General features: G+C 44.0%; 2 protein-coding genes across 3 annotated transcripts in view; one reads left to right on the top strand and one right to left on the bottom strand.

Moving 5' to 3' along the window:
• Positions 1–3,210, top strand: part of APEX2 (APEX nuclease (apurinic/apyrimidinic endonuclease) 2) — a 9,166-nt gene extending 5,956 nt beyond the window's left edge. For both annotated transcript variants that reach the window (XM_011991967.1, XM_011991968.1), the window contains one exon: positions 677–3,210. In XM_011991967.1, coding sequence (XP_011847357.1) covers positions 677–1,594 — 918 coding nt within the window. In that variant the 3' untranslated portion in view covers positions 1,595–3,210. The remainder of the gene's footprint in view (positions 1–676) is intronic.
• ALAS2 (5'-aminolevulinate synthase 2) lies at positions 3,208–25,703 on the bottom strand. Its single transcript, XM_011991969.1, is given in 13 exon segments — positions 3,208–3,495; positions 7,694–7,856; positions 8,944–9,212; positions 9,774–9,938; positions 12,172–12,351; positions 15,017–15,201; positions 15,742–15,964; positions 18,433–18,543; positions 19,394–19,516; positions 20,556–20,751; positions 22,491–22,511; positions 22,513–22,598; positions 25,670–25,703. Coding segments are annotated over 12 exon segments (1,836 nt in total). The 5' UTR covers positions 22,549–22,598; positions 25,670–25,703; the 3' UTR covers positions 3,208–3,331.

The following is a 25,703-nucleotide window of genomic DNA, read 5'->3' as shown; positions in this document are numbered from 1 at the left end:
CACTTCTCGAAAGGAAGCCTCCTTGGTCCCCAGGAGTAGATCAGGTTCCTACTTTGTCCCTGGCATCATGCTTGGCACATAATAGGTATTCCATGAACATTCCTTGCATTGAATGAGTGGGTGGTTAGGTGGAGTGAATGGATGGACTGATGGATGATGGATTGGGGATCAGAGCCTAAGGAAGTATTCAGACCTGGATCCTTGCAAGTCCTCAGCTCAGAAGGTAGGAATGGTCATTGAGGGCTTTGACACAGTAGATAAACCAAATAGTGCCAGAGGGTTTAAAGGAAGAAGCTGACAGTCTTCCTAAATCTTAACCCCAGCCCTACTTCCTAGAGGCAAACACTTTTTTAACTTCCTGTTTTCTATCGTTTTAAAAAGCAGTTCTGGGAATTGCTCTGATTAAACAAACTTTCAGATTTGCCATTGATGGACCAATGCAAGATAAATGCAAGCTTGTGCAGAGGGAAAAACAAGCATGGTCTTTTAAATCAGTAAGGATGAAAATCAGAATCCCAGCTCTGCCAATTCTGGACTGTGTGACCTTCAGCAGTAGTCCTCTTGGGACAACCAAATTTTCTTATTTGCAAAATGCAGCAGTTAGTCTAAGTCCCTTCCAGTTCTAGGTATCTAGTTCTGTCTCTCTCTCTTCCAACCCCCTTTCCTCCTCACCTAGGAATGCTTTGAAGAGGACCCAGGGCGCAAGTGGATGGACAGCTTGCTCAGTAACTTGGGGTGCCAGTCTGCCTCTCATGTAGGGCCCTTCATCGATAGCTACCGCTGCTTCCAACCAAAGCAGGAGGGGGCCTTCACCTGCTGGTCAGCAGTGACCGGCGCCCGCCATCTCAACTATGGCTCCCGGCTTGACTATGTGCTAGGGGATAGGACCCTGGTCATAGACACCTTTCAGGCCTCTTTCCTGCTGCCTGAGGTGATGGGCTCTGACCACTGCCCTGTGGGTGCAGTCTTGAGCGTGTCCTCTGTACCCGCAAAACAGTGCCCACCTCTGTGCACCCGCTTCCTCCCTGAGTTTGCAGGCACCCAGCTCAAGATCCTTCGCTTCCTAGTTCCTCTCGAACAAAGTCCTCTGTTGGAGCAGTCGGCGCTGCAGCACAACAATCAAACCCGGGTACAGACGTGCCAAAACAAAGCCCAAGTGCACTCAACCAGGCCTCGGCCTAGTCAGGCTGGCTCTGGCAGAGGCCAGAAAAACCTGAAGAGCTACTTTCAGCCCTCCCCTAACTGTCCCCAAGCCTCTCCTGACATAGAACTGCCTAGCCCACCACTGATGAGCGCCCTCATGACCCCGAAGACTCCAGAAGAGGAGGCAGTGGCCAAAGTGGTGAAGGGGCGGGCCAAGGCTTCAGAAGCCAAAGATGAGAAGGAGGTACGGACCTCATTCTGGAAGTCTGTGCTGGCGGGGCCCTTGCGCACACCCCTCTGTGGGGGCCACAGGGAGCCATGTGTGATGCGTACTGTGAAGAAGCCAGGACCCAACCTGGGCCGCCGCTTCTATATGTGTGCCAGGCCCCGGGGTCCTCCCACTGACCCCTCCTCCCGGTGCAACTTCTTCCTCTGGAGCAGGCCCAGCTGAACCAATGGAGGCCTGGGGACGTCTGGCATAGTCACCCCTGCACGTGATCTGAGGCCAGCTCCCCTTCCCTGAGCTGCCTCCTGCTTCTCCCCGAAAGTCTCCTACCCTTCTCTTCCTCTTCTTAGCCCTCTCTTCCTCACTGACCTTCCTACCTAGCTCCTTGTTGGTGAGCTTTTTGCACCTTAATGCTGTGACCCAGCCCGCTACACCACTTTCCACCTTCCTGTCTGAAGTACACGGACACTGGCTGCCCCGGGAAGTTGTGTGATTTTAAATCACTTCTGTCTTTGCTGGAAAATGTATTTGTGCATAAATAAAGTCTGTGTATTTGTTTCAGGGTTTCACTTTGAGTGGACATTGTGAATGTACTCCATAAAGTTGAGTCAAAGAAGCTATCTCAATACTGGGTTTGCCAGCTGGCTGTAGCCCAATAATATAATTCCCAGGGATAGGGGAGGAGGGAGGAGGGAATAGTGAGGAGTGAGGAGCAGTGCTCACCATAAAGAGTTCTCTGCTTAGTTGTAGGAGTTTACTGTACTGCTGCGGTTAAATCAGCAAGGGAGGTGGGCTATGTAGCCTTAAACCAGAGCTTCCCAACGAGTGTGCCTCACAGCTGCCCCAGTGGGTTACAGAGTTGAAAGAAATAGGGTCGTCAGCCCTCAGCATTGCCAGGCAGGGCCTGAGATCACACAAGTCTCAGGGAAGATCACCTGCTTAGCAAGTAGTATCATTAGTGCCCCTAAGTGTGCCATGGAAATGTTTCCCGTATACTGTGACCTGGAAAGTGGAAGCATTGCTTTGAACACAGTGCTTGCTCTAGCCAAGCCTCTTCTCACTTGTGAAAATGGGACTGGTAGACTGGGCGCAGTGGCACACGCCCGTAATCCCAGCACTTTGGGAGGCCGAGGTGGGTGGATCGCCTGAAGTCAGGAGTTCACAACCAGCCTAACATGGTGAAACCCTGTCTCTACTAAATACAAAAAAATTAGCTAGGTGTGGTGGCACGTGCCTGTAATCCAAACGACTTAGGAGACTGACACAGGAGAATAGCTTGTACCTGTGAGGCGGAGGTTGCAGTGAGCTGAGATTGTGTTGTTGCACTCCAGCCTGGGCAACCAGCAAAATGACGTCTCAAAAAAAAAAAAAAAAAAAAAAAAAAGGACTGGTAAATCCTGTTCTGTGGGATGCCGTGGGAGGGAGAGAGGATAATGGATTGAGGAAGACATCCATATCCCCTTCTGGAAAATACCTCTGCTTTTGGGGAACCACTCCTTTCTAGGGAATTTGGTTAGGGCTGACTCATCTCCTGGCTTCAGGGGCTACCCTGGGCCCAGATTTCCAGGGCCCAGATTACTAGTGAAGAGTCAATCCCCGGATTTTTATTGAAACCATTGGAGAAGAGCCATTTCAAATAAATCTGCTTAGTATACCGGCTCTGTGCAACTCACTGTGTAGTTTTTGGGCATTTCCTTCCTCTTTCTCATTCTGTTTTCCTGTTGGTAAAATGGAATGGTGACCAACAAGTGACCTATGGTTTCCTCAGATCTGCCACTTGTCTGAGGGAGTCAGGTAGAGTGCATTTGTCTGTTCCCTGTCCAATAAAAGGCTACACATGCTGCAGTTTGTGCTTTATTTTTAGGCTCAATTCAGCTAGAGGCACACAACAAAGCAGAAGACAGAGGAGGCCTGGACCCAAGTGAAGTGCAGGTGGGGTGTGAATCCTAGGCAGTTGGCTTCTCAGGCATAGGTGGTGACATACTGGGGCCCCATATTCCCGAAGTAGGAACGTTCCCACTCACTCATGAGCTCGAAGTGTACAGGACGGCGACAGAAATTGCAGGCAGCCACAGACACATCCTGGAGGGGCATCCCCACCTCAGTCCAAGCCAGCAGCAGCTTCTCTGAAGGTGGTTGGGGGAGGGGAGGGAAAGAATGAGTTAGACTAGATCTTCCAAATCTAGTACAGATGCACCAAGATATTGATCCCCCTCAACCCTTCAAGATACCTCAGGGCCAGAAGTAGCCTACTCTGTTTGCTCCTGTGTGTGCCGTGAGTATTACCATTTGTATCTGGATGCTGGGATATAATAAAAGGTTGGGAAGCTCTCCTTTGACACAATTTGAAGCCATACTGTCCTGGCCTGGACCACTCCCTAAGTATAGGATGTGCTGTGGCCCAAGAATGACTATCTGCTTGGGAACTCCAAGCCCTATGAGGACAGTGATAATGACAGTAACCATACTGTGTCATTGGTGCTATGACCAGGAAACCTGGGGTAGGGGGTCCACCTGGGGATGTGAAAATCCAGAGATGGGAACCTGACCTAGCTGGAGGAAGTACCCCAGGTATGTTCTGGGGCTCTGTTCTTGGCCTTTTCTGTGTTCATGCCCTTGTTGATCTTGTCTAGTCACATGACTTTAAAGACCACCTATATGCTGATGGTTCAGAAATTGTAATCTCCAGCTCACGCCTCTCTACTGGTTTCCAATCTTGTATATCAATGGCTTTTCTCCATCTCCACCTAGATGTCTAGTATGCATTTCTAACTTATAAGTACAACTGAGCTACTCATGTCCCTACTTTCCACCAAGCTATTCTGCTTTCAACTTTTCCCATCTCAGTGGATGGCAATTCCAGTTGCTCAGTTCAAAAATTTTGGAATTATCCTTTATTTTTCAGTTCAAAAATTTTGGAATTATCCTTTATTTTTCTCTTTCTCTCTTACCCTATATCCCATCTAACAGCAAAGACCATTGGCTCTACCTTCAAACTCTGACCACTTCTTATTGCCTTCATTATGATCAAGTCTGAGCTACCATCATCTCTCACCTGGGATATTACTGTAGCCCACTCTTGGGTCTCCCTGCTTCCAGCCTTGCTCCCTTTTAGTGTATTTTCTACATAGAAGTTGGAGCAATTTTGTTAAAACCTGAGTCAGATATATCAGTCCTGTGCTCAAATCCTTTCAAGGGTTCTCAGAGTAAAAGCCAAAATCCTTCTGATGACCTACCATACCCTATACAATCTGGTCCCACATTGCCTCTGTGTACTCAATTTTTCTGTCTCCCACTTATACCATTCCACCCATACCCATCTTCTTACTGTTCCTCAAATATAAAAGGAATATTCCTGTGTCTTCCCTGCCTCAGGATGTTCCCTCTGCCCGGGATGTCATTCCCTTAGATATCTGCCTCACTAACTCCACCTCCTTCAAATCTTTGCTCAAGTTTCACCTCAGCGTCTTCTACCCTTGCCACTCTAATACTACGACCCTTCTCTGAACTCGCCCCTGCCCCCTTATCCCATTCTCCTTATCCTGCTTTATTTTTCCCCATAGCACTTAGGACTAACGTGCTATTTAATTTGCTTATTTTTAGTAAATTTTTTTACTATCCCCTTCCACTAGAATGTAAGCTCCAGAGGGTAGGAATTTTGTGTCTGATTTGTTTGCTACTGCATCCTCAGTGCCTAGAACAGTGTCTAGCACACAGTTGGTACTCAATAAATATTTGTTGAAAGAATGCCTAAGTTAAGTCTAGAAGATGAAGGAAAGTAAGCCAGAGGAAAGTGTGAGGGAGGGCATTCCAATCAAAAGAGAGCAGCACGAGCAAAGTCCCAGAGGTAAGAGAGCAGAGAAAAATGAGGGAACGACAAGTCATTCAGTGTAGCTGAAAAAATAAAATGCATGTGGGGAGGAGGTGAGGGCATAGAGATCACCATGTGGAAGGCATTAAATGCTATGCTGAAGAGCTTCAACTCTGTCCTGTATGTCAATGGTTTCCAAATTTTGGACTATACATCGCTATCAGTACAAATGTTTTAGCATGTACCTCTAATCTCTGTATATTTGTTTATGTATTATATATATGTATAATTGTCAGTCTGTATATTAAAGATCAGTATCAGTAATGCTTGATTTCCTATTTTTAAGATTAAAAAAACATAAAATTCTAATACATATTCTGCTCCTTCACCTTGTAACCATTTTGCATACCTCACCTTGGAGGCCACTGCTTTAGAGTCTAGAGGGAAACATGAAGGGGTTTAAGCAAGGGAGCAATATAGTCAGGTTTTTAGAAAAATCCCTCTGGTGGTCAGCATCGAGAAAGGATTTGAGAGGAGCAAGAGAGAAGCAGAGAAATTAGGAAAAAATCATGTTGACATGGATTGAAGAAGTGGCAAGGGAGAAAAGCAAATAGGTTTGAGAGAGATTATAGAGAACTTTTGCAGGATTTCAGGATGGATTGGCTGTGGAACTTAGGGACTGGTGGAGCCATTGTGGATGCCTCTCATATATTCTTACAAAAGCCTAGCCTAAGTGGACATTCAGAGAACCAAGAATACTGAGCTCTATAATTGAAGCCCGGACCAATAGAGAATACTGAACAAAAGGCCCAGGAGTCTGGGTCATCAGCTCAGAGAGGTGGTAGACCTAGCAGTTATGACCATGGAGGTAGAGAAAGACCTCCCAGTTGCAACTTAGAAGGTGTGTGACCTTGGATCAGCGACTATATATTTTTGTGCCTCAACTTCTACATGTACAAAATGGAAATGATAAGAGGATCTCTAACTCTTGAGGTTGCTGTGGGGATTAGATGAGTTAATATGTGTAAAGTGTTTAGAACAGTGCTTGGCACATGGTAAGTACTTAATGTTAGCCAGCATTATTTAATGTTTTTGAATGAATGAATGAATGGCCCCTACCTAGCTTGTCTTCCGTGAATTCTCATACTGCCCATGCTTCAGACAAACAGAATGATGTTGTCAATACATACCCCCTGCTTTCCTATCTCTAGGTCATTGCTCATGGAATTCCCTTATTCTGGAATATTCTTACAACATATTCACATGTACTTCAACATGCATCATAAAAACTTCCTTACTCACAAAGCCTCTCCAATTTCATCCTTCTCACCCTCTCTAGCCATAATGTGCTCACTCCCTCTAGCTCCCAGAATAGTGGAGCTCGTCATACTGGACCAGTACCATCTATATCTGGCTCCTCTGCTAGACCATCAACTGCCTACATGTCTTTCGTCCAACAGGCCTAGAATGAGCACCTGCTCAACGTCAGGCCCTGCATTAAAAACTACCCAGGCCTGGCCTGGTGGCTCACGCCTGTAATCCCAGCACTTTGGGAGGCCTAGGCAGGTGGATTATGAGGTCAGGAGTTCAAGACCAGCCTGGCCAACATGGTGAAACCCCATCTCTACTAAAAATACAAAAATTAGCTGGGCATGGTGGCACGTGCCTATAATCCCAGCTACTTGGGAGGCTGAGGCAGGAGAATTACTTGAACCAGGACCCGGGAGGCAGAGGTAGCAGTGAGCCAAGATCATGTCACTGTACTCCAACCTGGGCTACAGAGCCAGACTCTGTCTCAAAAAAACCAAAAAACAAAAAACAAAAAACAAAAAACAAACAAACAAACAAACAAACAAAACTACCCAAAAGAAATCCAGCAAACATTAGGTGAACTGACTAAACTGGCATTTTCAGGCTAAATCTCAAACTACTCAGCTCTACAAGCCTCTCAATTCAGTCCCTATCTCGTATTGTCTTTGTAGACTTATAGATTGATACTCCCCTGCCCCACTCCATTCCTATGACCCTACATTCCAATACCACCTGCTTATTGTTCTTGATATATCCCTGGCTGCTTCTCATTCTCCTCACCTTTCTTCATGCTCTTCCCTCTGCTAAGAATACTTCTTCCATGCCCTCTTTGTTTTAATACCACTCACTTTGCAAGACTCAGCTCAGGTGTCACCTCTACTAGGAGGCCTGTCTTGGATCCCTCAAGCAGAGTCAGGCCCCTCCTCTCTGCTCCAACAACTCTACCATGCACTGCCTTGTGGAACTTTGATCATCCCTTAATGTCATTGTTTGTGTCCACTATGGTATCCCCAACCAAACTGGAGCCCTACGAGTGTAAGGGCTGCTTCTCATTTATTTGTGACCCTAGTATAGGTGCTGGCACACATTAGATGTTCCAGAAATATTTTGTAAACTGAATGGTCTCTGTCCTCTCAGCTTCTCTTTCAGATCCTGGGGCTGAGGGGAGGGAGGTCCTGTAGGCACCCATGTTGAGAACTTACCCACACAATCTTCCATCATCTGAGGGCTGTGGTGGGGGGAGGGTGCCAGGCGCAGGAGCTCTTCACCCCGGGGGACAGTTGGGTAGTTGATGGCCTGCACATAGATGCCATGCTTGGAGAGCAGGAGATCACAGAGCTTGCTGTTGAGTGCTGCATTGCCCACCTGGACTCAGGAGAAAGGCTTATCAGTACCTGCCACCCTGGCTCCACCATCCATTAAGCAGATGGAGGGAACTAGATCAGGGAACATCACTGAATTTTGGGATAGATTTTTTTTTTCATTAGGGGCTTAGTGGCAGCTCCAGAATTTCTATCAAGGAGGAGCTCAGAGCTAGCAATTTGATTTGAAAAGGGTGGAGCAGTGGTGGTACCAGGAGCCCTATTTGGAAGCTGTTTGCAGAGCAAGCACACTGATTTTACTTAGCTAATATCCTAGTTTAGGATGGTTCTGGGTGAGAAGATGCCCCCCACAAGCCAATTCCAGAACCCCCCAAGCCAATTACGGGGTGCTGTCACTAAATTAATTCATAAAATGAGTGTTTAAAGGAAATACTAGGTTAATCTAAAAAGCAGTGACTATTTCTCATCCACAAAATTGTCACAAATAAGTGTCCTTTCCCTGCCCTGGCTTACTGACTCACACGAATACATGTCATTTAAGAAAGAAGTAGCAGTTCATTTTTAAAGGCAGTAAACGCTTATATTGAGGATCCAAAGTAGCAGCTAGTACTATGGCTTTTGATTTTATTTTTCTGCCCTCAATTCTCAATAAGAAGTACATTTTACACCATGATCATAAATGCACACATACACATACATGTATATATGCACATACACAAAACGAATACAAATTTTTCACAAATTGATAGCCTTAGTATGTGTGCCGTACTCCAACATTTTCTATTCTATTTCTTTTCTTTTTTTTTAATGCTAATGATAACCCACTAAGCTGATTTTGTGACCCATTAATTGTCTTGATTCAGTTTGAAAAACTCTGAATTATAGGCTGTGAACACTCGCTATTGTTAGGGTTAGGATAATCTAATAAGCATGAGGTAATGGCTGATACAAGGAAAAGACTGGTTAATCCAAAATGGCTGATAATTTTTCAAAAAGGGAAACAAAGCTGGCAATAAGGGGAATGGTTAGCAGGAAAGCAAGTAATTGAAGACAGAAACAGGTGTGTTGGGAGTGGGGAGGCTCCCAGAAGAAATAGGTAGAGAGGGCAATGGGCAGGGTGGGGCTCTCACCCGGATGGGGATGATGTGGCTGGGGCAGGGGATGACAGGAAGGCCCCTGTCCATAAGTAGCTGGCGCATGTGCTTGACGTTGCGCTGGTGGGCTCGCCTCAGGGCTTGGCCCTCCTCTCCCTTGAGCAGCCGCACAGATTCTAGAGCTCCAGAGAGCACCATGGGGGGCAGAGAAGTGGTAAAGATGAAGCCTGCAGCATAGGAGCGCACCATGTCCACCAAGTCACGGGTGCTGGCGATGTAGCCACCCACACAGCCAAAGGCCTTGCCTGGAGACAGAAAGTAAGAAGATATACACAGATCCCGTAATCAGTCCCAGAGGAACAGGATCATGTGCCAGATAACCCAAGGGGGTGCACCGAAGATGGGGCTCCAGGCTGTCTTCCCAGGCCTCTGCTCATCTGTCCATGACAGGGCAGTCAGAGCTGATAATTCTGCTGCTTTGAGATAGGACTTTCAAGTCTCGCCATATGCAATGACTAGATAGGTAGGAGCTGGGTGGGGACCTTCAGCTGGATAGGGTCAGGAGTGGAGCTAAGATGAAGCTTGGGGCTGGGGTGGGGGAGGGATTTAGAAACACAGCTCTTCACATACTCAAGTTGAATCTAACTATTTGGCCTAGTTCAAGGTCTTTTCAAAAAACTTTCCTAGACTTTCTCATCAACTCTGCAGTGGGATGCGAGTGGAGAGAGGGAGTCCAGGAGGGCAGTGGCCTGGGGCTGTGAATTCTGTCCAAACAACCCTTATAGCTTTGGGGAGGAGGGAGAAGAGAATTTTGTAGGGGCCTCATCTCTGCAGGGTATATAAGAAGGCCCAAAACATTCACTTACCAAGAGTTCCAGAGATGATGTCAATCTTATGCATAATTCCATCACGCTCCCCAATCCCAGCGCCCCGGGACCCATACAGTCCTACAGCATGGACCTCATCCACGAAGGTCAGGGCCCCATACTGGTGGGACACATCACACAACTCCTCGAGGGGACAGATGGCACCTGAGCAAAGCCAAGGGATAGAGGTAGGACATCATAACCCTTCCCCAGCTCCATTTCCAGCGTGGAGATGCCTGCTGTGGGTTGGAAAAGGGTGTTGTAGAGAGGAAGGAGGATGTGCACCTTCATTTACAACTATTCCAAACCTCTGTTTATGGGTTGATTGCCTGTATCTCATCCCTGCCTTCTCTCTCTTTCTCTCTCTCTCTGTATGTGTGTGTGTGTGTGTGTGTGTGTATGTGTGTGCGTGTGCATGCGTGTGTGTTCCCCAGCCTGGGATCAAGGTTTGACTCTTTGTCTTTCCATTTTTACTTCATTCTGACAATATCTATTTTCCTGTTTCTGCCATGTTCAGCCTCTCTCTGCCTCTTTTGTTTCTTTTCCTGCAATCTGTGTGTATCCCTCTGTACTCCCTGGAAACTGCTGAGGAACAAGGAGTTGTAATACAGAAAAAACATCTTCAGGTGGAAATAGGGGTTCCAAGCCAGGATTTTAAAATGTGAGCAATTGGTAGGACAACCTGAGGGGAGTCAACTACAGAAGGTAGAACCTGAGACAAATGACAGTGTGATGGTTCAAGCATCATTTCAATGGGAGAGATTCAGCCTAAGGATCAACAGTTTGGGCAGTTTGCACCCCAAAAATAGGTAAATAAAGAACAATTTATTTGCAAATGTAATGAGGTAGAATGGTACCAACATAGTTTCCACTAGAGAAATAATGAATTTGAACAGTCTCAGTGGTAGAAATATACAAAAGGAATAGGATAGTTTTACTTTATTGCTAGTGTTAGAAATGTGGGAGTGGGCATAATAGTAAGTTCCTTACATATATTAACTCATTTAATTTGCATACTTATATTTAATTATTATCACTTACATTTTGCAAATAAGCAACTGAGAACTGAGACACAGAGCAATTGAGAAGCTTGCCCAAGCCAGTAAATGGTCAGACTAGGATTTGAACATGGATAGTCTAGTTTTAGAGCCTGTGTGTATAGTCATTACATGCCACTTAAGATAGCTAAATCAGGGAATACTATGGACTCTTGTTTCAGTTGGAAAAGGGACAAACTGAAATGAGTTGACCTCTTCCCTTAAATAAATCCATAAGGGGATAACTAAAACACATGATTTCTACATAATGGGGCCAGTAATAGAAAGCTTTGGACATTGTTTCAATTGAGCAAAGAAAGGAGGTAGGAGTGTGAAGATCATTTATTTCTACAAAAGCATAATAACTAGAATGGTTTCTATCATCTCTAATTCTTACAACCAGATATTTTACCTTTGGGAAAATTGAGGCTTAGACAGTTAAAGAGTTACCCATGGTCATAGCCAGTAATTGTCAAAGGTGGGATTTGAACCCAGGTCTCTCTGACTTGAAAACCTGTTTTGACCCCAATGCTTCATACTGGACCTTGAAAAAAATCCTGGGCAATGGTTTTTGGAATTTCCTTCATAAAAACCAAACACTGGGATTATTGATTTACATATCATTTCTAACAAGAGAAGTGTTACTTGAGGAATTGGAGTTATATGTGTTAGGGTGCAAATACTTTAGTGCCAATTTGCTGAGCCACTCAAGATGAATTGGATGCCAACTCTGAACTTTAGTTTCTTTACCTATAAGATGAATGTAATAGCTGTCTCCATTCTTTGGCATTTACTAGCTGTGTGACCTTGGACAAATTACTCTTTTTTTTTTTTTTTTTTTTTTTTTTGAGACGGAGTCTCGCTTTGTCGCCCAGGCTGAAGCGCAGTGGCGGGATCTCGGCTCACTGCAAGCTCCGCCTCCCGGGTTTACGCCATTCTCCTGCCTCAGCCTCCCGAGTAGCTGGGACTACAGGCGCCTGCCACCTCGCCTGGCTAGTTTTTTTGTATTTTTTTAGTACAGACGGAGTTTCACCGTGTTAGCCAGGATGGTCTCGATCTCCTGACCTCGTGATCCGCCCATCTCAGCCTCCCAAAGTGCTGGGATTACAGGCTTGAGCCACCACACCCGGCCTGGACAAATTACTCTTATGTCTCAGTTTCCTCATGTAAAAAATCAAAATAATAATAACACCTATCTCATAGAATTGTTCAGAAAATTAAGTGAATACATGTAAAATACTAATAATTTTGCGTGGCACATAATAAACACTCTATAAATATTAGCTGTTATAACGTTATCATCATCATCATGATTTTTGTGAGACCAACACTAGTAAACATACACTCACACATATACATACCATCCATGGAGTGGACAGTCTCAAAGGCCACAATTTTGGGTATCTTAGGGTTGGACTTCTCTAGAAGTTTCTTTAGGTGGTCAGGGTCATTGTGCCTGAAGACAAACTTGGCTGCTCCACTGTTACGGATACCTTGGATCATGGAAGCATGGTTGCCTGCGTCTGAGTAAATCTCGCACCCTGAGGAAGCAGATACATAATCCTTAAGCTTCTGTCCCAGTACTCCCACTTCAACCTTCAGGTTTGACCTGGCAAAGAAAAGGGCCAACCCTTTCTTCTCTTCGAAGACCTTGCTCTGCTTCTTCCTTCTCTGGGAACGTTTGTGACACTTCTTTCTCCCTTAGAAGGTCTTCACTGTTCCCAAATTCTAACCCCTACATCCTTCCCTCCGGTCATTTGTAACCCTGGTCTAGCCTCTGACTGCCTTAGGATGGAAGAACATTTAATTTCCCAAGAAGTTTCAGAGTTCTTTGAGGACAGGACCTGTTTTCCTTCTCCTCAACATATAGGATCAAGACTTGGAAAAGGGATTACCCCAGGGAATGCTTGTTGGCTTGGACTGATGCTAGATTCTTCCTAGTCTAGATGAAATTCCATCCGTTCCAGGTAGCTTGTGGTTCCATCTGCTTGTGGTTACAGGGATGGATATTTATAAGGCTTTTACTGTTGGAATCACAAGCTCATGGCATGTCAGAGTTGGCAGGTCTGTTAGTGATCATGGAATTCATCTGCTTTACTATACAAGTGAGAAAGCTAAGGTCCAGAAAGATTTGAAGAATGCAGGGCTTTTTACTGGGCAATCCTGGTGGGGCAGGTGGGCATGTGAAATTGGTAGAGGGAGTCGATTCCTGGACCTTCCCAACCCCTGCCACTAACTGCACTGCCATCAAGGAACTGTGGCCTTTTTATAAGAGTAAGGGATAACTTCCACCTGAGAAAATGAGTTATGGCTTTCTGGAGAACATGGCTTGAAAGACAAGCAGACTGGGAGTTGCATGGGAGCAAAAACGTCTTATTATCTCTCTGTCTCTGGTGTACAGTATAAGAGTAAGCACATAGTAGATGCTAAGTAAACATTTATTAAATGAATGGATAAATAAACTGATGACTGATTTATAAGTAAGCGAATGAGTATATGAATGAATGTATTACTGAATGAAATAGTGAGAGGAGGGATGCAAAAAGGTGAGACTGAAGAGATATATAGAAGCCAGATTATTGAGAACTTTAGAAGCTGTGATAAGAAATTTGGATTTGGTCCCGGGGGAATGTGGGTCCACCTAAGGGTTTTGACCAGGGTGGAGGTGGTGGGCAACAAACACAGTTTTGCATTAAAAAAAATTCTGACTGCTGTAAAGAATAGATTATCAGAGGGCAAAGGTAAAATTTTCTTTAAAAAATGATGTTGGATCAGACTAGGATGCTGGCAGTAGAGATGGAAAGAAGTTGAATTCTAATGGTTGAGGAGGGGATGGACAAAAAAATCTTAAAGATATTGAGTTTAGTTGGGGCTTATGCGTGAACTCAAAAAAAGTTTCTGAGAAGTGGTGGTGATATTTTTGCTGTGCTGAAGAATCAGCAGGAGGTGAGGAATTAGATAGAGCGGAGACTTCTCTCAAGCAGTTTGCCTGTTACAAGGAGGAAAGAGGGCAGTAGCTAGAGAGTGATGAGGGGTTGAAGCAATGTTTTTTTATAAGATGCAAGAGACCTGAAAACATGTTTAAAGAGAGGGGAAGGCTGAAGATACAAGAGAGGAGGAGAGAGCCAATAGGTCAAGATTCCTAAGGTGGTAGAGAGGAATGGGGCACAGAGCAACAGTGGAAGGATTAGTCACAAGAAAAAGGATACTTCTTCCACTATAACAGAAGAGAAGGAGTGAGGAGAGGACATGTGAAGATGCTTATGAATTTGTAGGTGCTATGTGGCTGGGAGTCAAGGACATTGCTGTCTGGTGTCTTCTATTTTGAATGTAGTAGAACATGAAGTCATCTGCTGAGGGAGATGGGGAGGAGGGGGTGCAGGAAGGCTGAGGATAATGGTGGTTTGGCAAAACTGCACCATAAACTTGGGGAACTGACCAGGGAAATGGGATTGCCAGAGAGCATGGAGAACCCAGTAGAAGTTAAGACTATGAATTTTTAGTGACTCCTGTCTGAGCAACTGTATGAGCCCAGAATTGATACAGTGAAGATGGAGAGTTGTATTCATTCTGGATTGGGCCATGGCAGAAGGACAACAAGGCATATGAGGTGAGGACATTATAGACTAGAAAGTAGGAGACTGGGAATATGGGAACCAGTGTACAAGTGAAGGGATTGGCTTTAGGCAGAAGGAGAGATATGTCTTCCATTGTAAAAGGAAAGAATGAGGCAAGGCTAGATGAACAATTAGATAAGTTTGTAGGTTTGGTGGCAATAAATAAGGATTCTCTGTCTGGGGCTTCTGTTTTTATTGTGAAGTAAGATGTGAGATTATTTGCTAAGTGTGAATGAGAAGGTAGTCAGAGGTTTTAGAAGAGGAGAAAAAGTTTGAAAAAGCTCCTGTGGAGACATAAAATAACTATTTATGTGTGTTAAGAACCCAGTTGAGTTGGGAGGTGATGAATTTATAGTGTTTCCCTTCTGTGAGGTTGGGTAATGTTCCCCAGTACTGGTCCTCTCTAGGTGCAGAAAGGGAGAAAGCAGAGGGATATAATTATCCAGTGTTGAGGATATGCAAGGTGGATAAGAAGGAAGAACGATGGGAGTGAGAACTCCAAATACAGGGGAGGAGTGATGGAACCAGTGAAACTGGATGCTGTATTGCAGGATACCAGCCCTGAACAAAGCTCAGGCCTCAGGCTTACCGGGCAGGATCTTGGCCAAGGTGAAGAGAGTAGAGTCATTGGCCACAAAGCAGGAGGAGAAGAGCAGGGCTGAGTCCTTCTGGTGCAGCTCAGCCAGCTCCTGCTCAAGCTCCACGTGAAACTTACTGGTGCCTGAGATGTTGCGGGTGCCACCAGCTCCAGCACCATGACGCTGCAGGGTCTCCCTGGCCAGGAGAAAGGGAGAAAAAAAAACATGTCAGGCATCGAGGAACTGGGTAGGTTTCCCTTCCTTGATGGGAGTCAATGTTGAATTAGTGATCCTATATACACTGTATCCTGTGAGACAAAGTAGAGGGAAGGATGGGGAGGATAGGGACACATGTACCTTCCTTCTAGGACTGGAGGTACTCAGGGAGAGAGGGAGAAGCTAGGTTGAGCTTGAGTAGTTTGGAAGACCTAGAGGAGGTCACACTCCATCTCTGGCAATACTAATTCTGCAGCTAGATTAAAAACTCAGGCAGAGTGGGCCTTGCCTGGTCTCCCATCCTTCCCCTCCATAGCATTGGACACCCAAGAGTTTGGGAAACATGGTGTGTTGACTTAGTTCATATTCAAGGAATAGATATGGTGGAGGACCTTCGACAAAACCGTGGTGGTAGAACCCAGGTTTCCACTGCCAGTTCTGCTTTTTTTTTTTTTTTTTTCCTGTGTGTGGTTTTTCATCTCCTCTGGCCACTGCTGATGGCTGAGAGCCTACTACTCACCGTGTAGCTTGCAAGACCTGAGGGTGTCGGCTCATGCCCAGGTAATCATTACTACACCAGATGGACACATCCTTTGAGGCCACAGATGCCTCAGAGAGATGTTGGGCAAAGGGATATGCATCAGCCCAGCGGTTCACAGTCTTGAACACACGGTAGGTGTGATCCTGTTTCTTCTCCATGATCTTGTCCCTGAAAAACTGGTCATAACTGAAGACATAGTTTCCTGCAGGAGCAGATATGAGGATGAAAAGAATTCATTTTAAGTCTCTTCCAGGCTAGTCTGTATTTTACCCATGTTGCTGATTTTGAGTTCTCCAACTCTTTTTCCACATATTATTTATGTGCTCAGTCATTGACTTATTGGACCACATTAACTCTCTGCTATTCATTCAGCCATCCTTTTGCTTACTCATTCACTCCTTCACTCAGTAGTTCATTCACACATTCATTTGGACTTTTTTATGGCCTCATCTCTCTTCCCGGGTTGGTGTGGCAGCCTCCTTACTAGAATCACTACTTTCAGTCTCAGTGGAAGGAGTATCAACAGATCTTGTTTCTAGCAGTCTCTTTGCCACTTCCTAGCGGTGTGGCCTTGAACAAGTCATGAATCTTCTTTCTTACTTTAAATTTCTTTATTTGTAGAATGAGGCTAATAATACTTTCCTTGGAGAATTGTGAGCATCTGACAACCAACAACATGTAATATATTCAAACTAATAAATGGCACATCGTAATAGTAGTATTATTACTGCTATAGTATTAGTAGTCATAATAATACTAATAAAGATAGCTAATATTCAATTATATTATTATAGCTAACATTTAATGAATGCCTAATACATTTAAGTTTTTTCCTAGGAACTTTATAAATATTTAATTTATTCCTCACAACAATTCTCCAAGGACAGTTCTATTAGTATCTCCATTTTACAGATGAGGGAACTGGTGCATTAAGTGTTAGGTAACTTGACCAGGGTCATGCAGCAAGTAAGTGCTCATCAAGTAAGTAACTCAGAGCCCACTTCTTTAACCATTACCACTACAAGATGGGGTAACTTTATTTCTAGGATAAATTGAAATAATGTTTGCCAAAGGGCTTGTTAAACTCCAGAACTCTTTACATGAGACAGAAATCATGTTGCAGACAGCAATTTATATGGCTGCGGGAGGTGCAAATTGGCAACATCGTTGCTGCAGAGATGTTTGGAAATATGTATCAAAAGTTTTTAAAATGCACATACTGACATATCTAGAGAAATATTTGCAGCATAATTAACAGACAAATGATTGATACTCAGAATTTATTATATAATCTCTGAAAAATTAACATGAAAAATTTCAACCCAGTAGAAAAATGGACATAGAATAAATGTAGAAAAAGATTATTAATCAGGAAAAAGAAAACTGGGAAAACAAAATTTCACCTATCAATTGATAAAGATTTAAAGTTTGATAATATCAAGTGCTGGTAAGGGTATGAGACTATGGATACCCTTCTTGATAACTGGTGCAGCCACGTTGGAGGGCTAATTGGCAATATTTATTAATATCGAAAATGTACACACCCTTACATCCCAAGAATTTCCACCTCTGATTGTCTATCCTGGAGAAACACTTGCCTGTGTGCACAAGGAGATACATTCAAGGATGTTTGTTGCACCACTGTTTGTAATAGAAAAAATTGGAAGCAACCGAATAGAGGAGTAGCCAAATAATCTCTGTTATATCTATGCTACAAAATATTTGGAAGCATTGAAAAGTAGGGTAGATACATATGTGTTCAAATGGAAGCATGTCTACAGTATATTGTTGAGTGAAAAAAAAGGCACAGAGCAAAATATATAGCAAGATATTATTAGGTAAAAATAAAAATTGAAAAAGGTAATACTCTACATTTTCTTTGAGTACATTTGTATATATGTAAAACCAACCTACAATCTAAACTGAGAGAATACAAAAAATTGGAAACAACAACTTAAATTGTAGATGCTTGATTAACTGAATGATATTGAATCCATACTATACCCATGACATATTTTTAAGTAAACAAAACAGCATAACAAACTCCAGGTAAAATAAGATCACACTTCTAACAAAAGCGTGGGTGTGGTGAAGAGAGCAGAGGGTGTGTGTGTGTGTGTGCGCGTGTGTGTGTGTGTAGCCATAGAAAATTATCTGGGAGAAAATACAGCAAAAAACTTAATGGTGGAACTCTGCATGACTTAAATTTCCCTCCTTATACTTTCCTGTTTATGTTGAAAAATATTTTACCATGAATCATATTCCTTTTATATTAGAAAATAATGCAAATGTCATTATGAAAATGAACATAAACACATATAAGAATGGGGAAAAGGTGCTCTATGAAGGGTGAGAGTTTTTGAGGGAAGCATGGAGAAGAAATAATGGGAGTAAGCCTAATATTTAATGAAGCCTCATTGGAAACACTTCCATAAACGTAATTTTATTTTCTACTCATGGTAACCTATTGAGGTAGGTACTAAATGCCATGGAAGGAAAGTGTCTTACTTGCCAAAACACCTAGATCCAGCAAGTGTCAGCATTAAATTTTAAACTCAAATTTCCTTTGGTTCCAAGGCCCTTCTGTGCTGTTTTCCCTACTATGACAGAGGCCCTTTCAGAATGCCTTCCCTATTCTGATCCCCTTTATTTCCACCTCAGCAAACTCACCAGGCATATTGTTCTGAATCAGGTGTGTGACCTTCCCAGAGATCTGCTTCTGCTCCTGGGGACTGGAAAATGACTTCCTTAGGCTGGCTGAGACCAGGGAGCTAGGCAGATCTGAGATGGAATGTGAGATTCATTGGCCATGAAGAGAATGGGGGAAAAAGAAAGCACGTGTTGTCCTCTTTAAGCTCAACGCAACATGTGAAAATTCAAGTTTATAAGGTAAGGACACCTTCTGCAGCGAGAAGAAATCTTCTCCAAGGTGAGCTTCTATTTATCTCCCTGAATGGAGACTATTACATTGTTAGGAAACCTTCTTTAAGGTGACTCATACTTCTCTCCACTAGGATTTTCCCTTGGGTGAGGTAACTGGGGCAACCATCCTGGGTCCTGCATTTAGAAAGTAGATGCAGGAAAATGTACCTTACTCTTCTTTTCTAAACATCATTAAATTTCAATTTTGAAGTTTTTGTCCTTAATGATATTCCAAAGGGGCCTATGAAAGATGCCAACAGTGTGGCCATACCTCAAGGGTGATTATCTTGGGTGGTCTGCACTAATTAAGCTGACCTGGGGATCTGCACCCTGGTTAAAGGAGGTACCTACTCCCAGCTCTTTCTCTTTCATGCAAATCCATATTCTCATAGAGTGGTCTTGCTGAAATGTGGGACCCCAGCCTGTTGGGATCAATTTAGCCACCTGAAAAAGAGGAGTCAAAATTCTAGGGGGCTCATCTTAGAATAATGACTAAAAGTTTCAGGAGCCTGTACATGTGCGTTTGTCAGGAATCATGTGCTTCAGCATACAGCCTAAACTGTTGCCTACCATGGCTCCCCTGGAAAGAATGGACTTCTTATCATGGGATATGTACTGGCTGCTTTTGTATTAGTCTAGCTCAGGACTGTGATGTAGTGGGTTCAAGCATTAGGAGTAAAGGTTGCATAAGGTGGAACTTGACTCCAACCTGTTTTGAAAGCCTTCACATCCTCCTGCACTTCTGGGGCTGCCTTCTGCACAATCTTGCTCTTCCCATCCTGGAGTTCCGACAGCATGAAGGGACAGTGGCCCTTGGCCCAAAATGGAGAATCTATGCAAAGGTAAGAGAGTAATTTGGGGTGCATTTCTAGTCATAAGTTCAGCTCAACAATAATTACTTAGATCTAATGTACCCCAAAGCCCTATCTCAGGCTATCATAGAGACACATAGATAGATGAGTCTGGTCCCTGTGCTAGGGGAGCTGCTAAGCTGGTGAGAATGGCATACACTGAAGACACATTGTGAACAGTGCTGGGATAGAGGAACTAAAGGGGCTACTGAAGTCCAGAAGAGGGAGGGGAAATGAGCCAGAATTGGAATTAGACAGTTTGGAGGTCTAAGCAGGCTTTGCAGAGGAGATGATTAGTGTTAAAGCTTAGTGTCAAATGAGAAGTATGAGATTCTCCAGTATGGGGTCTAGGAGAGGGTAATCTGACAGGAGCAAAGGCACAAACTCTTGACACAGTAGTTGATTTAGGCAATTTTAAGTAGTTTCAGCATGTCTGGAGTATAGTGTGTGAGGGACATGACAGTGATAATTTTTCTTTTCTTTTCCCTCTCCTCTTCTCTGCTCTCCTTTTTTTTTTTTTTTTTTTTTTTTTTTTTTTTGACAGATTCTCGCTCTGTAGCCCAGGCTGGAGTACTGTGGTGCGGTCTTGGCTCACTGCAACCTCCGCCTCCTGGGTTCAAGCAATTCTCTGCCTCAGCCTCCCACGCTTGTAACCTCTGCCTCAGCTGGGATTACAGGCGCCCACCACCACGCCTGGCTAATTTTTTTATTTTTAGTAGATACGGGGTTTCACCATCTTGGCTAGAGTGGTCTTGAACTCCTGACCTCGTGATCCACCCGCCTCGGCCTCCCAAAGTGCTGGGATTACAGGCATGAGCCACTGCGCCTGGCCAAGAATGAGACCCTTTCTAGAAGACCTGGCAGAAGACAGATCCTGGGTATATTTTGGGGCCAGTTCATGCTATCTTGACACTTTTCACATGAACCCTCCTAATTATTAGGCAAAGATGGCCAGTATGGCTTGGAACTTTTACCCCAGGACAGTAACATTCTCCCCTTTTGCTAGCAGCCTCTTCTTACCTCCTCCAGCCTTTGTTGCCTTAAGGTGGATTTGAGAACAGTTTGGTCCTTGGGTAGCCAGGATGGGACAGTGTCCAATACCAAACAGGAATTGGTGAGTCTTAACCACCTTGCCCAGGAGGCTTGTGGGGCCCCGGGCAAGCACTGGGCAGCACTGTAGCAGCATGGCTGCAGTCACCATCTTGAGCCCGAAGTCCTGCAGAAGACATGGAAGAGATGAGATTCCATCATGAGGGCCTGGCCAAAAGCCAGGCCTTTGATCCTCATCTTCAGCTTCCCACCCAAAACTTGCTGCCTCTGAGATGCTCTTATTGCCCTTCCAGGGAAAGAACTTCTTTCCCAATGTTAACATGTACCAATAAAACATCATAGAGGAAGAAATAGGAAACTGACTACTGGGCAAAGAGGTGAAGGAAAGAGTGCTAACTGGAGGTCAGAAAGCCTGGATTCTGGCTCACTCTGGCACTGACTACCTCTGTGATGATGAGGATCACTGAAATGTGTTTTCATGTGGCAGGATGAGAACTGCCAACCCACTAACCCTTTGATCAATACTTAAGGCCAAGAATCTTTCTAAGAATGTTGGTCTTAGCCAAGTGAAGATTCAGCCTGCTAATGCAAACATATGTCATTGAGCAGAGCTCCTGAGGCTTGGCCCAGGGTGTTTCCTAAGCAGGATCAGCCAGAGAGGGAGAAGGAGCTTGAGGTCAAATGTATCAGTTTAAGGAAATCAAGGGAACAGTAAGGAAGGGTAGGGCCTAGGTCCTACAGACTATGTGCCACCAGCCTGATATTATGCTGTCTTTGAATTTGCTCCTGTCTCTTGGATAAGCACAGATCTAGAAAGAGGTGAAAGCAAGTCCCAGTGGGGCTGGAAAACAAGGCACAAAGACATAGTCTATGGGTTAGTGAAACAGGCAGAGGCCAAGACAAAGAAGAGAAAGGGGGCAGAGGGATCAGAAAAAGAGAAAGCAAATGACACACAGGCACTCAATAAATATTTGTTGAATTTTGGGGTAAATTGATGAATGAACAGAGTCTGAAATTGAGGAAGGAGAAGGGACTAGGAGAAAAGCTAGAAGAAAAGAAAATGTAGGAAAGATAAAAGGAGGAAAGTAGAGAGAGAACAAAGATGTGGTGGTGGTGGTAGAGTTAAAAGAACAGAAATTGAGGGAGAAAAAGAGACCAAAGGTAGAGGGAAAGGGAACAGGGTGAAGATGAAAACAGAGATTGAGTTGAGAGAAAGAGAAAATGAAAAAAGAAAAAGGAGGTGGGGATAGCGCACACAGGGATAAAGGCAGAGACAGACAGACCAAGGGACACGAAAGGGACATGAGGAGAGATCAATGAGTCTACAGGATTATACAAAGATTCACAGAAGTGAGAGCAGGAGTGGAGAGAATCCAGCAGGGGTAGAGAGTCAGTCAGACACAAAGATAAAAAAAATGCTTCCAGAAATTGCAAAAGGCTAAGTGAGTTTGGGGAAGAGAATCGTGGCCCTAATTGAGGGAGGTGAGAGAGAGAGACCAAGGGACAGAGAGAAGAGCGTAGAGAAAAATGACAAGATCAAAGGATAGAGACAGAGAGGTGACTAAAGCAGGGGGATGAGGGTTAAGAGGAGTGAGAGCTGAGAGACACCAAGAGAAAGACAGCTAGAGAGAGCAAGAAGGAGAGACAGATGTAAAGAAAAAGGGCAAATTGGAAAGACAGAGTCAAAAAGTGAGACAAGATAAGGGACAGTACAATGGGAGAGACATGGGAGAATGTGGGAAGACTAAAGCCCTGACACTGTGAAGAAAGTTACTGAGTAGAATCTACTAGCACCCTCAGCCTTATGTCGTGAGGGACAGTTCAGCTCATGGCCCTGTCCTCATATGGCAACCTCCTTCATCTCCCTCCCTTCCTGATCTCATAGAATAAGCACCCTCCCCCTACCTCACAAAACAACCTCTTTTTTCTTGTTCCATCCCAGAGCAACCTCTCCCCCTCTCATGGGCTGTCACAGCATCCTGGGTTTGTATGTGGGGCCAAGGCATGTGGGCCCTGAAATTGGAAACGACAGAAGGGTTGTTGGAGAGACTAAATGAAACAATCCAAGTTAAGCCTTTAGGGTAGTGTTTGGCACATAGTAAATCTTCAATAAATGTTAGCTTTTCTTATTAAAATTCCAGCTCTCCAATTTCATTGTTGGATGTTCTTGTACAAATTACTTCCCCTCTCTGGATCTTGGCCTTCATCAGCTGTCAAATATGAGGTAATTATGGCCACTTCACATGGTAGGTAAGGAATTGGATCCAGTGCCTACCTCATATCTGGAGATATGTGTTTTCCTTCCCCTGCCTGCTTGTGAAAGCTAAAGCACTTGGGGCTGAGCCTGTAGACCACAGATAAAGTTGCCAGAGTTTATCGCCATTGGGGTCTGACCACTCCCCAAGCTGAGACCAGGGCGTGGGAGAGAAGAGGAGCCCCTTTCTGGAATCACGTCTGAGCATCTGGCTAGAGCTGGCCCTGGCTATTGGTGGTAAGAAGTGGATAGCCCAGAAGTGCAGGCAAGGCAGATGACGAGGCTCCAGGCTCCTGTAAACTCCCCCAACATCAATACTGGCAACAATAATGCCAACAACATTGGGGTATGTAGTGGGAAGGAAAGCCCCCAATATTGGAGGCAAAGTCCAGTCCTGCCTTGGGATGGTGGAGAAGGCCTACCTCCTATATATAAAAACAGAAGAAATTAAACACATGTCATCACTAGGGGGCTTTTGGCCATGATATGCTCAGAGTCCTGGGAAAATATAGACTACTTCTTGGAATTTGTTGAATTCTCAAGTTCTTTCAAGCTTCTGTTCTCATTTCTCTTGTTCTATTATTCCTTTCCTGAAATTTGCTCTGCCTCACTCTGCCTGGCCATCATTATACCCACGACCTTGTAGTCTAGTTACCATGGGCTCTGTTTCTATTCCATCTCATTACCCACCAAGAGACTAGAGTGAATAAAATTGAATCAAGGAAGCATTTTAGTCAATTTAGGGTATAAAGAGCATAGGCTCTAGAGCCAAACTACTTGAGTTTGAATCCTGGCTCCACCACTCACTAGCTTTGGGACCTTAGAAAAGTCACTTCCCTGTTATACATCTTATATCTGGAAAATATTGGTAATAACAAAGACAATCTGCATCACAGGAATGTTGTGAAGATTCAGTAAGATAATCCATATAAAGCATTTAGCAGAGTACCTATCCCAGAGTAAACAGTGAAAAAGTATTAGTTATTATATTTAATTGATAGATTTTATTATTTTTATTTTCTCCATTTCCCATGTAGAAAAAATGAAGGTACGCTAAGGGAAGTCACATGAATATACCAGGCTGGGTTTGGGAAGCTAGAGACTGATTGTTGTCCCAGTCCTGTACAATTTATTGTGTGAACTTGGGCTCTGTAATTCCCCTCTCTGGGCTTCGGTTTCTCCACTGACATTGGGCTAGATAATTTCATAGATCCCACCTAGTTCTGATAGTCAAACACTCACAGAGCCCTCTGTACCAGGCCCTGTTCTTATGTCAACCCTGTGATGATAGGGAAACTGAATCCCCAAAAGATTAAGTAACTTGTCTAGATCAGAAAGCTAGTACATAGGAGAAGCAGGATTTGAACCTAGGCAATCTGTTTCCAGAGATTCCTAACTTAACCATTATGGATCTGTGATTCAAATGTTACTACCTTTTTTTCTTGACTGAGGGCCTGACTTTAGACATTTATCTCCTCTGCTGCACTAACATAGGCCTCTTTCCAGGTCATATGCCATTTGTTACCAATGCCTTACCAAAGGAACAGATCTGTAACTACAGTGGAATTTCAGGTACTGTTGGATATTCATTTACTCTACCATTAATAACTTATGCACCTACCTTGTGGTAATGCTTGCCAAGCATCTTCTTAAAACAATACTTTTAACCAAAGAGATGATGGTGAAATTTCAGACCAAATAACAGATCATTACTGAAAGGTTTTCCCTATGACTTTAAAATCCTCTCTCGTGTCAGCACCCAATCTGTATTCCCAGAGGTCAAAAGGGCCAACTGCAACTCTGCCCCAGCAGAGAGCCAGAAAACACTCATTGCAGCATTCCTTGTCCCCCACACCCCCACCCCTTTTGTGGCCTGCTTTGCAAAAGTCAATTAGGTCTGGAGGAGAAGTGGTAATTTCTCTTCAGGAGTTGGAAACATCAGGCCTTACTTCTCTTCTTAGTACCACTTTCCCACCACAGAAGAATCATATAGAACTTTAGATAACTGGAATCAGAGAATCAGAAATTCTTAGAAACAGGAAAATGTAGAAGATCACAACATCAAAACTAGAAAGGGTGGTGGAAATTACAGGCTAATCCTTTTTTTCAGAGGGTAAATGACTTGTCTAGGGTCTCACAGCGAATTAGGATGAGAATAGAAATCTGTTTACTTTCTGTATAGTGACACTACATTCCTCTTCCACTATCTTCACTTATTTCTGCTAATTATTCATCTCTCAATTCCCCCAAATCTCTCCTTACCCAATTCATCATTCCCACCCTCTTAGTTTCCCTCCCTAGTTCTTCTCCTCATCCCTAGGCTCCCCATGGGCTCTGACCCACTGAGCTCTGCTGTCAGTCCAGCAGGTAGAGGGAGTCAAAGGGAGAGAGGAATGGGGAATTGCAGAAAGAAATATTAAGCCATTGTTCTTGATAGAGAGGAAGAAGGGACAGAAATGCAGAGACAGAGAAATACAGAGCCAAGGAAAGAGACAAAAAGGGGGAAGAGAAAGAAATTTAGAGAAAAAGATAGAAGACAGAGGAGGGAAAAATAAGAGAAAGCAAGAGTGTCAGAGAATGATGAAATGAAATGAATGATCTTGAAAACTAACAAAGGAAAGTAATGAAGGGAAAAAGAGAGAAGAAAGCTGAAAATGAGGAAAGACAGAAAGAGACATGGGAGATAACAAGAAAATGCAAAAGAGACAGATTCTGAGAAACAAACAAAGAAAAAAGTCAGATCTACTCAGACCAGAGAGTCAGTGTGTACAGCCCTGAGAGACCAGCTGGCAGACCAGAGAGAGGGTGCCAGGCTGAAAGCAGCTCTTACCTGTTGCCCTGCACTGAGGACGAACGAACAACGG

This window comes from Mandrillus leucophaeus, unplaced genomic scaffold, assembly GCF_000951045.1.
Source record: "Mandrillus leucophaeus isolate KB7577 unplaced genomic scaffold, Mleu.le_1.0 Scaffold400, whole genome shotgun sequence".
Lineage (NCBI taxonomy): Eukaryota > Metazoa > Chordata > Mammalia > Primates > Cercopithecidae > Mandrillus > Mandrillus leucophaeus.
This window is presented reverse-complemented; position numbering and strand designations above follow the sequence as displayed.